Source organism: Anolis carolinensis, chromosome 2 (assembly GCF_035594765.1).
Source record: "Anolis carolinensis isolate JA03-04 chromosome 2, rAnoCar3.1.pri, whole genome shotgun sequence".
In the NCBI taxonomy this organism is placed as follows: domain Eukaryota; kingdom Metazoa; phylum Chordata; class Lepidosauria; order Squamata; family Dactyloidae; genus Anolis; species Anolis carolinensis.
In genome coordinates this window covers 105,938,388-105,950,819 of record NC_085842.1, presented here as the reverse complement: position 1 = coordinate 105,950,819, position 12,432 = coordinate 105,938,388, and the positions used below count along the sequence as shown (strand labels likewise).

Below are 12,432 nucleotides of genomic sequence, written 5' to 3'. Positions count from 1 at the left end.
TGAATCATTCCCTCTATATGAAAATCTGCCCCTGAAACATAAAGTTATATGTAAGGATTCTCATTCTTTATCAATGACAAATAGTTTATCCAACGTGAGTTTGAATTCACATGCAAGAAAGCAGGTCTAAAAAGACATACACACACACACACACACATACACACACACACACACACACAGCACATTGTCATTATGATTGAGGGGTGTGGGGTCGGATGTATTGTTACCTTACGTCATGTACTATTAGCAAGTTATTTTTCCCTCATAAGCCTGTCAAAGAACAATGTTCTTCTTTTTAATAGGAATCTCTACCACAGCTGGCAAAACTGTGTGAGTGTATGCAACACACAGTTAGATATCAAAATTAGTGTTGTGGCTTCATGTAATGAAAACGTGGAATTTGAAGTTTGTTGGGGTATTTGGTATTATCTGCCTAATTTCAGGGGAGCAGATAAGAACTTTTTAGCAGAGCATTATAATACATCTCAAAACTATAAATGTCAAGATTGCGTACGATAGACAAAATTCAAAGTGCCATGAAGTTAATATAATGGTGTGCTGTAGTTAAACTCATAGATATGTTAGGTACATGCCCTAAGGAAAATACAAAAAATCAAAACAAAAACAAAATGCAGATAAGTAAATATTTGATTATGAATGGATGACAATTATCTACTAATTCAACATATGCAAGTCATTTATTGAGGACAGGGGGACCTGAGGCTCCAAAAATAGCTGAAGAAAGAGAAGTAGTATACTAAAAGTACACCTTACTTCAGCGAAGGAAATCATAAGTGGGAACAGTGGGAAGCAGAAGAGCAGTTTGTTTCTTAATTTGATGATAATGACATTATCCTTTGGTATGTTTCTTGCTTATACAATAAAGAGAAAGATTAGCTCAACTACTATACCAGCTGGAAACTTTGGGCCATCCTTTCTCAGCCAGTTACCTTCTGTATTGGATTATGACTCATATCATCCCCAGAAGCATGGCCAGTTTCCAATACATTAAGGATCAAAAATTGGGAAGGGTTGCCTTGGAACATGGATCACAAAATAGACTCTTCCCTATAGATAGTACAAAGCATTTCTTCATTTTTGAAAATTTGGTTTTTATTATCTTAAACCCCACTTAGATATTCTAAGTTTTGGTTTCAGCAAGACTGACCTCAGTCTAGGTGCAAGCTTGTGTTGCTCTTGTTGTGACATTAAATCCTATCTTTCTTCTAGTGAGTTTAAGGCAGTAAATGTGGCTCTTCTTCCCTCCCACTTTATTGTCCCGGCTACCCAGTGAGAAAGGTAGGACAGCCTAACAGAAAGAAAGTACCATAACTAATCCAAGGTCAGCCAGTGAGTTTCACAGCTCAGTGAGTGCCAGAACCTGGATCATGTCTGCCACTTTAACTTCCACACCATCCTGGCTTCCATAAACACACTTCTACATCTGAGCTTGGAACAGTTGCTTTGAGGATGCTGGCTGGAAACTTATAAAAAAACCCCACACCTTTCCTAGTTCAGTGCCTTGCCTGTCAAACAGGCTGCATTCTGTGACATACTCAAGTGTTAGTTCACCTTACACCTGTGTATGTCTCTTTTTGATTGATGCAGAGGTTGGAATTCCCTTACTATCTCTGCACTGATCAAAGGCGCAAGCACAACCAGCTTACTGAAAGGTGATGAATCCCACATACAGTAATCCTGTAGAAAAGATTTAATAATCTGCCAAGACTTCTGAAAGACTTGGGTAGACTTGATGGTTCTCTATTGATGTAATTACTTTGTGTCTGGCTACAAGAACATAGCCAGATATTTCTCTGGTCCCTCATCACTCCCACCAGGCACAAAACAGCCAAAGAGGGATAACACTACTCTATAGGAGATCCAGGGGGCGATGAAAGTTCAGCTGAAATATACCCTATTCTTTTAAATGTAATGCTCATCCTTTTTTGGCTAAATTACCTCACTAGAATTAGGGTGTGCATTAGATTCACATAATATGGTAATTTTAGTGCCGAGCCAAAGCAAAAGGGGAAGCTGCTTCAAGTACAACTGGAGTTTCTATTTGAGAGATGCCATCTTTTATTTGATGGCCACGGCTGAAAGTTATGCAATCCTGGACTGTGTAGTTTGGTGAGGCACCAGCATTATTTAGTAGAGAAGACTTCTAAATCTACAGCCCCCATGACTCCATAGTATTTCGTCTGGGAAGTTAAAGTGGATTCATTCGACAGCATAGATGCACCCCAGGGTTTTCTTTTCCATTGCTGGAAGGTTTGGTGTTCTAACACAATTGTTTATAACAAAGGACTTACAAGCAGGCCGCCACTGTAATGTGCACCTTTTTTGGCCAAATTACAAAGAGTGCACTTTTTGCCATTTCGCATTACATTCAGCAGCAAATACTTCTCTTTTTTTTTTTTTTGGTTTCAAGGTTTTGAAAACTGAGATACGCATTAGATTTAGTGGCACCTTAGACTTAAGTAAATACAGTAGTTCTAAATGCACAACTACTACAACATGCTGGAACATATTTCAAGATTATAAATGCATTCATGCTTAAGAGTTTGAGGTAAGCAGACACATTGTTCGTACCCTACAAGAATTGTATTTGTGGGGGGTTTCTTACACATAGATTTTATAACCACTCTTCACTACTCTACATTAGTCAAACAGATCAGGATATATGGATATAAATCAGACAATAGGAATGAGAATACAAAAAAAAAACAAGTTGCAGGAGTCTTCCTGGCCATTCCATCAAAACAGCAGTCCTTGAATGAAACAAACTACAAAGGAAAATTAGAATTACAAAAGAAGATTGGAAAGATAAACAGCAGATTTGGAATATAGCCACAAACTCCAATACTTTGACAGTGGATGGAATAGAGACAATAGTTTCCTGATATACGCCACATTTTATAGCATCCCAGCCTCCTGAGGGCCTCCTAGGCCAGTTTATCACATCTTCTTTCTGGCATCACACTACACTCCAGTAACTCCCCCCACCATTCATATGTTTATCTTCTCACCTTGGATTTAGGCAACATCTTTCCTGCCTTTGTATCACAACAACTATATCGCCTCATCGCCATATCCACAACTTTTGCATTTCTGTTGCTATTCACACAGACACCTTGTTCATAAAGGTCTGTTCCTTGGCACTTCATTCCTTCCATCTGATGAAGCATACATCTATAAAAGTTTATGCTACCAATTATTTCTCTCAGTCTTAAAGCTGCTACAAGATCTCTTTGCATACTGAACCTTGAACAGTGTTTCAGGAACCACTAGGTGTGCTATTACCGTACACCTTATGATCCACATCCCCCCCCCCTTTTCCTCTGATGGATTAGAGACTTTATATGTGCCAAACAACTTGACCAGTATTTGACCAAAATTAGCCTGCCATTCTCAGATTTGTGATGGTAGACACTGTCACATTACCAGTTCTGAAATAAAATTCTGCTCCCAGTCCAAGTCATGGGATTTGGTGGGGCCCATCTTGATCTCTGCTTTCAACAACAAGATGTCTTGGACTAGCTTTTGATTGCAGTTTTGTAATTCTTCTTAGTCCAAGCTTTGTCACTTTGTTCTTTGAGTGGGAGAAGGACTTTATCCTATCTGGGTTCCATGCTTGTACAGTGTGTGTTTCAATTTTATGCTATCTGCTGTCATAGACCTTCCACAGGCAAGCATAACGGGCGCCCTCTGCAGAATTAATCCAAAGATAATTTATTTTTTCTTCTACCACCCTTTGCAGAGGTTTTAAAATTTTAGTAGGTTGAAATTTACTTGGGAGAGGAGAAGGAAAAGGAAGAGGGGGCCTTCAGAGACCTCCATCTTTCCCTTAACCTATTCTGAAATGCTCAAAATTTTCATAAGTTTCACTGTTCTGGAATGAGGCTGACTTCAAACACCAAGCTGTCTCAATACAGGAAGCAGCTTTTCCTTAGCAAGTGGCCTTGTAAGAAAGTGCTCGGCAGGAAAAGCCTCTGTGGCTGCCAAGTATTTTGGAGAAGAGGCCCTGCAATACATCTCCCTTTAATTAGATGGAATGACAGTCAAGGGATATAAAAATGACTTACAGTCCAGTCTGGTGAGCTTGATCCCTGAAGCTTAGCTGCTAACACACCTTCCCCTAAATGCCTTGTAAACAGTGTAGTTTGCATAATATGGGCTGGGTAACAGCCTTGGTTATGCTTCATTGTTATTTTTCTTCCTGGCACCAGGGCATAGCTTCGTGTCTGGGGCCTCGGGGTCAAGAAGTAAAAATGGGCACCCTGTGTGCCGCTGCCAGCACCTTCTTATCAGGCTAGAGATTGCGAAGAGTGCAAGAAAAGACAGGGTGCCCATACTACCACCATTCCCTTTGGCCCAGCTGCCAGGCACTGCATTGGGCTATATTGTTAGTTTCAGGGGTAATAAACGCCAGAGAGATAGTCCAGCTTCGTTTCACATATTCAGCAATCATGGATGCTTTTGTCAGTGAATTCATTTCCATGTCAGACACATTTTGGTGTCTGACACATTGTGCTTTTCCTTTTTATATTATTACTAGCTGTGCCCAGCAACGCATTGCTGTGGCAAAGTGTGGTGTTATGGGAAATAAAGTATATGCTATTTTTTAAAGCATGTGACTATACAATATTTCTAGTTGCCCCTTTTTTGGTCTGTTGGAGGCAAGTATGAATGCTGCAATTAGCCAGAATGATTAGCATGTAGTGGCCTTTCAGCTTCAAAGCCTGGCTGCTTCTTGCCTGGGGGAATCTTTTGTTGGGAGGTTTTAGATGGCCTTGATTGTTTCCTGTCCGGAATTCCTGTTTTCTGAGTGTTGTTCTTTATTTACTGTCCTGATTTTAGAGATTATATTGTTCTGTTTTATTATACCACAGCGATTTTATATATTGTATTTATAACCTTATATTATTTGCTTTGAACTGGATTATATGAGGTCCCTTCTACACAATTGTATAAAATCCACACTGGATTATATGGCAGTGTGGACTCAATAATCCAATTCAAAGCAGATACTGTGGATTATATGCCTTGACATTCTGGGTTATATAGCTGTGTGGAAGGGCCTTGAGTCTACACTGCCATATGATCCAGTTCAAATCAGATAATCTGTATTTTATAGGCAGTGTGGAAGAGGCCTAAGTGAACCCTGCCTGTCCCCCTGGGCGCTATATTGGCTGAGGGAGTTGCTATGACATGAAGAGGTTGGGGCCTAAAGGGGGTGGGGCCTACCCTTCTGACTGGCAGCTAGGGGGAGAACGGCTCTTCCTCATCCTCTATAATTTGGACTTTATTTTTCTAGGTTTATTTGATTGAAAGACATAGATTGGATGACTATATCTTTTGTGGCCAAATTTGGTGTGATTTGGTTCAGTGGTTTTGTTGTTTACTCCATGGGGAAAATGCACATTACTTTTATATATATATATATATATATAGATTGGAATGTCTTGACATATAGAGTAATGAATATCACTTGGGAATTAGTTTTGACTATATTTTCACCCCAAGGCCCTAAGGCCCTACTTCAAAGCCTGTTTAGGTTTCTGGACAAATTGTAGCACTTGGCTGGTTCTTGGTATATTTATATGCAGTCCAAAGTGCTCCACTGTATTTTTCTGTTTTGCACAGTTTTAAGCAGATGGAATTGTCCGTAGCAACAGTAACAGTTGCAGAAAACCCAAACCTGTTAACTGTAGTAGAATTTGCTCATTGCTTGCATTCCCTGATTGTTTTACAGTGACTCCAATAATCCCTTACTACTGTTTTTTTTATCCAGTATCTGATTCCAGATTATTTGCTTTGGACTGGGTTATATGAGTCTACACTGCCATATAATCCAGCTCAAAGCAGATAATCTGGGATCAGAAACGGGATTATATGACAGTGTAGATGGGGCCTCAGAGCTCATAGTTGATGATAAGGGATATAATGAGAGTTGAAGGTTAACTTGTAAAAATAGCTAATCTTGATCTAAAGGTCGTAATTTCTTCTCCAGTCAGTTTTCAACTAGAGTTTTCTTTTCCATATTATTCCTCCAGTTCATTCTTTTTTATATTATCAAGTGAAAATTGTTATGTTAGAGCTTGGACAATATTTCAGGTATTTTCATGACAAGGCTTCTCCTTTTAAAGGAAATCTTTTAAGGAAACCTTACTTTGAACAAGCTTTCTTTCACCTGGCAAAAATAAACTCCGATAACCTATTAATTTGTGGCTCATGTACCTCACTTTCTAGGTACTTGAATAATGTTCTTCTTACAGCTGAGAAGAAACTGAAATGCATTAATTCAAATGTAATTTGAAATTTCAGTTTCAGACTATTGCCTTATACCTTAGTATGTCAGGGCATGCATAGACAATAAGGGACTTAATCTGATCTCGCAGAGATACCACCATTAGCTCATGGGATTATTCTTTTAAGCATGTTTGTGTGTGTGTTCAAAGGCCCTTAACTCATATGTAATCCAGCCTGCACTGCAAGGCTGGTTTAAAAGTTATATTTCCAGCCTTAATATTACAACTTCCTCCAGCCTGATTCTCTCCAGATTGTTGGAGCTACAATTCCCTTCATCCCTAACCATGGGCCGCACTGGACTGAGGCTTGTAGCAGTTAAAACGTAAAATATCTCAAAGGCACTCTTTGAGAGAAGGTTATAATAATGTAATCAAGATAGATAAAATGTAAAATGATTTGAGTGGAAATTCACTACAATAAATCAGACACTTTCAGAACCATCAGTAATTGAAAGCTCAACATCCTAAATTGGGACGGAAGCTTCTCCTCTCCCCCAAATAGAACTCTTTGGCTTTTGCCAGATATGAGTCCGCTGGATAAGGATGTGCAGGAAAAACTACATGGATGTAGATGCTTTATGGACTCTTTCTTCCTGCTCCCAGGCAAAGCCAGCCTGTCTGTCCTTTCCAGTCATGTGGATTTAGACAGCCCTATACATCGGCGCTCTCAGCTGGGGCTACTTTCTCTAGGTAAGTATGAGCTGCTGCCTAAGCCAGGAGAAAACTGCTCTGCTTCTTCTTTCGCAGTTGAAGTACTGCAAGCTTTCAGTGTCTAAGGAGAGGCTCTTTGGCTTCCTTCTGGGTGGCAGCAACAGGGAAGAAAATCTACGGGTTTCAACATATGTTGTTTGCTTGTTTTTTTTTGTTTTGTTTTTAAAGTAACAAGCTTCCAGCAAAAAGGAACAAAGTGTTGACTTTGGTCAACAAGAGCAGGGGGCAAGAGAGAGAACCCACGTGAAGATGCTGCAGTGGCTGTCTTCCTGTGAGCACCCACACACACCAGTCTGACACTCCCATTTGTCTCTTTATTTCATTATGGCTGGAGACAGAAGTAGTTTTTGAGAGAGCTGAAAGTGCTTTGATGTGAGATTTTTGTCTCCCATCATGCAACAAAAACTGTTGTCTCTTATTTAACAGGGTGGGTTTGTTTGTGTTTATGGGGGTGGGGGGGTTAACTCTTCAGACTTTCAAATCAATGCAAAAACAAGAACTGGGAAACTTTGTTTTCTCAGACTTGCACTCACAGAATCCTCCAGTCAATATGGCCCAAGAGAATTACTTTTTGAAGTTGTGTACAATTTCTCAAAGGGCATTTCCTAGAGACATAAGAATGAGGATGAATGCCGGCCTCAGGAGTCCTTCCTTCATCGCACTTTCAGCTCTCTCGTTCTCACCAAAATAAATAAATGAAAATGAAAAATAAAATATTCAATTTTTTTCCTTTGGAACAGGATGCATAAATTCACACAAGTCCTGAGAAATGGACACCCATATTACTATAATGGTGATCCACAAATCACAAGGGGAGAATTGTGTTGTGTTTTATGTTAAACCAGAGAACCAGATCAATGGAGACCATCATAGTCTTGTTTCGGCTCAGTGTCACTAGTTTGCCTGTGTGGAACTCAGGTTGCAACAGCTACAGATTGTAGCTCAAGTCTGAATGCACCATAACACAAGACAAATGACCTTGGATATTTATCTTCTACAGCCATTTCTCCAGGAGGCCATATTACAGTGCCCCATGCCACACTTTTGTAAAGAAAAAAATGAACTCGCATTCACAAGATGCCCATTGTTTCCCATTGGCATAACAAAATCTGGCCAGTTAGCATAGAGTTGAACACCCAAACAAATGATTCTTGTAGGCTGTGAAGAACCTTTTAGAGGCAACTAGAAGCAACTTCCTTCCTTTCCTTTTCACCAGATGAGACCTAATGAAGGAGCATATATGTGCAAATGCCGTTTGTTGCATTTCTGGCTTTGGCTTCTGCTATGTGTTGTCCTAATGAAAATGTTGAACCTGTCCCTTGATGAAGACATTCTGGGATTGGTTCCTGAGACATTAGTGGAAGGGAAAGCACATTATTAAAACTATTATAGCCTTACTGTTGTTACACTAAGTGTTCAGTCTGCCTGGAGCATCTACTCCTTGTCTGAGACTTATTATTTAAGATAAATGACTTTATAGACCTCCTTGATTGCCAGATGGTTTCATCCTTCATCATACAGGCATTGCTACTTGTGGAGGAGAAAGAGGCAGGTTTTGCAGACAAGAACGCACACTTTGACAGATAAGCATCAAGCTTTAAGTCATGCCGGTAGATTAAGATCAAGCATCGTTTCTTTTTGTGCCAACAGAGTTAATGAACACAGGGTTGTCTTCCATAGGCAAATCTCTTTCTCTCAAGCTCCAGTCATAAAGCTTGGTAAATTGGCAGCATCATTCTTATTTATTGAAAGTATTTTCAATGATGGCTATATAAACCATTAATCTTCAGGATCCAATTAATGATTGCAGTGATCAGTGATCCTGTTGTAATCAGATTTTCTCAAAAAAAGAAAAAGCTGTTCTATTTCTTTCTAGACATGTGATCATCTAACGTGGGCTGGTATATCATGCCAAGGTTCGACTGTTTTGCACAGAATTCACAAGATAAAATTCTTGTCCTTGTTCTAATGGGTTTCACCACACTTCAATGTCATTAGCAATATGGATTATCAGGGGAAAACCTTTACCTTTTATTGCCTCTCACATCAAAAAAAAAATCCCCAAAATTTTAAAAAAGAGTCTGCAAATGTCCCTGCCCTCTTTTTGTTTTCTTTGGAAATGAAATCTGATGTGTATGCAGAGAACTGTTAAGTACAGCTCTTTAAGTTTAATCAAACACCAAATTAAGGCCTGTAGCCCTTATTTAACTACAGGCACTGGTAAAAAGAAGATACCGAGTCAGGCTTAGCATTGCCTGACTCAGCATTGACATAGGCTTCACCATAGAATCATAGAACCATAGAATAATAGAGTTGGAAGAGACCTCATGGGCCATCCAGTCCAAACCCCTGTCAAGAGCAGTCTTGGCTGTCCTTAGTTCAGTAAGAATGCTTTGCATACAGAATGTCAGGATACTCTAAGATTCTGAATTATGGATTGAAATTTGGTTCGCTAGTGATTAATATTATCAGGGAAAACATTTCAAAGAGTGCCATCTAGCGGGCATATCACTGTAACCCTTGCTGATCTGTATTTTAGGAATTGTTATCTCACATTTAGCTATTCCAGCTCACGCAAACCATGCCTGCTACTGAACGATCTTCAATATGGTCCACCCTGCTACTTTTAGAATTACAGTACGTCCATTTGCAATAGCAATCCAGAAGGTCTGTATTATATTTAAGTATGTTCAGGTAGTCACAAGCATGTGTTGTGTTACAGGATCACACATCCCTTGATGCTTGGCTCTGGAATGCACACAACAGGAATCTCACACCCAGGCATCACATCTCCTGGAAAACAAGAAATGGATCATTATGACCGAAGCATGTAAGTGAGTCTTGATAAAGTAAAAAGTGAAACTCCAACTATCCTCTTTGTACCTTCCAGGGGTGTAAATGTGAGTCTGGGGGGAGTCATTTTCAGCAGAAAAGTAGTGGATAGAAGGCTGTCACTGGCTTTGACTTCTCACTTTCTCAAAACCATGTTTAAGGATTCACACAAATCCTTAAACAGTTAGAATAGGCACAGCTCATCAGATGTTGTTGGACTTCCAACACCTGTCAGCCATGGCCAAGAGTAGCCCAGTGCTGAGAGATGATGGACGGTGAAACCTAACAGCATCTAAAGGATCACCACTTGCTTATCCTTGATGTAAATCCTCTACATTTCTGCACATTAGAATAGTAACAGTAGGGTGGACCTCATCTGATATTTTAATAAATCCAAGGTGAGATCTGCCTGCTGATTCAGATCAAAGGATCCAGTGTCTCACTTTGTGTCCCCAGCAGTAGTCCTTGGACGTGATCCATGCTCATGGCTGTGACCCAGATCCTACTGTTATTCTTGACTACAGTAAACCCATTGAATTTATTGGATTTACCTTTTTGTTGACTCACCATTCAACAATTGACTGAATGAGCATACACTAGTTGGAATTAACCAGCAAGACATCAGATTTGATCCACTGTGTTAATATGTTTAAATATTTTAAAACTGAATTTGTTTGCATACTGTGAAAAACAATATTTAGCTCATAGGGATTGTTATTAGCAACCAATGTTTCTGACGACTGTGCTCAGATGAATGTCTGATTATGTCACCTGTTCCTTTTCTATTTCTGGCCAGGAAATCACAACCAGAACCAAAGAGAGAGAAGGAAGCCAAGAAACCAACCATTAAGAAGCCATTGAATGCTTTTATGTTGTATATGAAAGAAATGCGGGCAAAGGTCATTGCCGAATGCACCTTGAAAGAAAGCGCCGCTATCAATCAGATTTTAGGAAGGCGGGTAAGAGCACAAAAGCAGGTGATGGTGCCATTTTGGTTTCTATCCAGGAGCTGCTATAGGTCCTCCCTGGGGAATGGCTTCTTCAACATTTCCAAAGACTATGAGCTTGTAAAATCAAGTGACTTTGTTCAGTTTACAATTTCATTGAGTTGGGAAGGATAGTAGAGTTCAAGCATGGCTGGCTTTTCATATTTGTGCCGTAAATTTCCAAATAGTTGGTTGGCAGCTAAAATCATTAGACCAGACTATAAATGTGTCTTGCAGTCCATATGTGACTTGGAAGGCATTCTGAAGCTTCAAGGACCTCTCAGCAACCCCAGAGCAGAATATCTGCCCCAAATCTCCCCTCCCTCCCATGAGAAAATAATCTTACCACATTTTGATGGGACTTGGCCATTTCACATCCCAGAGAGGACTTTTTGTGAATATTTATAGCCCATCATTTTATCATGAGCTTTCAGGGCAGCAAACAAAAAGAGAATATGAACAATTCCAACTTAAAAGCAATAATTTTAACAAGAGAAAAATATATGGCAGGGGGTGGACTGGATGGCCCACGAGGTCTTTTCCAACTCTATGATTCTATGATTCCATATTAAACAGTTCATTTTGCAGAGCCAATTTCACCCTGGATCTGGGATACACTGACATCCGCTGCAGCACGCTTTTTGGCTGAGCTCAGACTTTCTTGAGACTTTCTGTAATGTGCTGTATACTTTTAGATGTGTGCTGCAGCAAATATTGCAAATTTGTGTTTTGTGGCCACCACGGCCTTGAATCAGCTTCAAACTGCATCATATGGTCAATATAGAAGGGCCCACAGTGATCTGTTGTGCATTTGTGTAGGCCACCCATTATAATGAGTTACATAAACCACAAGAGGTATTGCACCCAAATTATTCTTTCATGCTCCCCACCCAGATTTTTAAAAAAGATGTTGCATTGCCAAGGAATTCAGAATGCAACCATGAGCTTTTACTAGTGATCTGCAATCATTTCTAGACAACAGCTTAAACCAGTAAAGTGCTATCTGCTTCTCAAAGGACCACACAAAAAAGTGAGGTGGGCATCAATTATTTTCACTGCATAGATGGAAAATTTGGTGTGGGATGTTTGGACCTCTTAAAGGATTCTTATGCTTTTATCATGGCTGTGCCAGAATTTTGATGACAGATAACTCTGGTCCAAAACGGATGAACCCAGTGAGGTTTTTTTAGACCTACAACTTTCTCTTCCTTTTATGGTCACAGACCACTTAGCCACACAGATTTAAATTTAATCTTAAAGACTTTACAGTATGATTTTGTTTTTTAGATTCAGAGTACAAATGTCTAACTTTTTAACATGGTTCTGTTTATTCTGTAAAAGGCCCAAGACCACTAAAATAAGTGCATGCTTAGTTCACTGTTTGTTTCTCCCTTTTTCCATCACAATTTTGAAGCCTCCAAGTTAATGTGCTGAATGAGATAGCATTTGCATTCTCATTTAGATAGTAAAATATGCTGACATTTACCTAACAGCAATTTATACTGATAAAAAATGAAACTAATAGATGACTTTGACTAAAATATAAATCTGTAGATTTTGTAAACCAGAAACTCTAAAAGATGGTTGTTTCT

General features: G+C 39.5%; 2 protein-coding genes across 11 annotated transcripts in view; one reads left to right on the top strand and one right to left on the bottom strand.

Annotated features, from left to right (window-relative positions):
• The window catches only part of tcf7 (transcription factor 7), a 132,298-nt gene that overhangs the window by 98,228 nt on the left and 21,638 nt on the right, over positions 1 to 12,432 (top strand). For 7 of the 10 annotated variants that reach the window (XM_008104754.2, XM_008104756.2, XM_008104759.3 and 4 more), the window contains exons 6-8: positions 6,915 to 7,001; positions 9,745 to 9,852; positions 10,651 to 10,813. In XM_008104754.2, the coding sequence (XP_008102961.1) occupies positions 6,915 to 7,001; positions 9,745 to 9,852; positions 10,651 to 10,813 (358 nt within the window). The remainder of the gene's footprint in view (positions 1 to 6,914; positions 7,002 to 9,744; positions 9,853 to 10,650; positions 10,814 to 12,432) is intronic. The other 3 variants (XM_008104755.2, XM_008104757.2, XM_062970364.1) reach the window with 1 other exon arrangement.
• skp1 (S-phase kinase associated protein 1) overlaps positions 8,746 to 12,432 on the bottom strand; it is a 49,115-nt gene continuing 45,428 nt past the window's right edge. The window contains exon 7 of the mRNA XM_062970365.1: positions 8,746 to 9,815. The gene's annotated coding sequence lies outside the window, so the exon portion shown is untranslated. The remainder of the gene's footprint in view (positions 9,816 to 12,432) is intronic.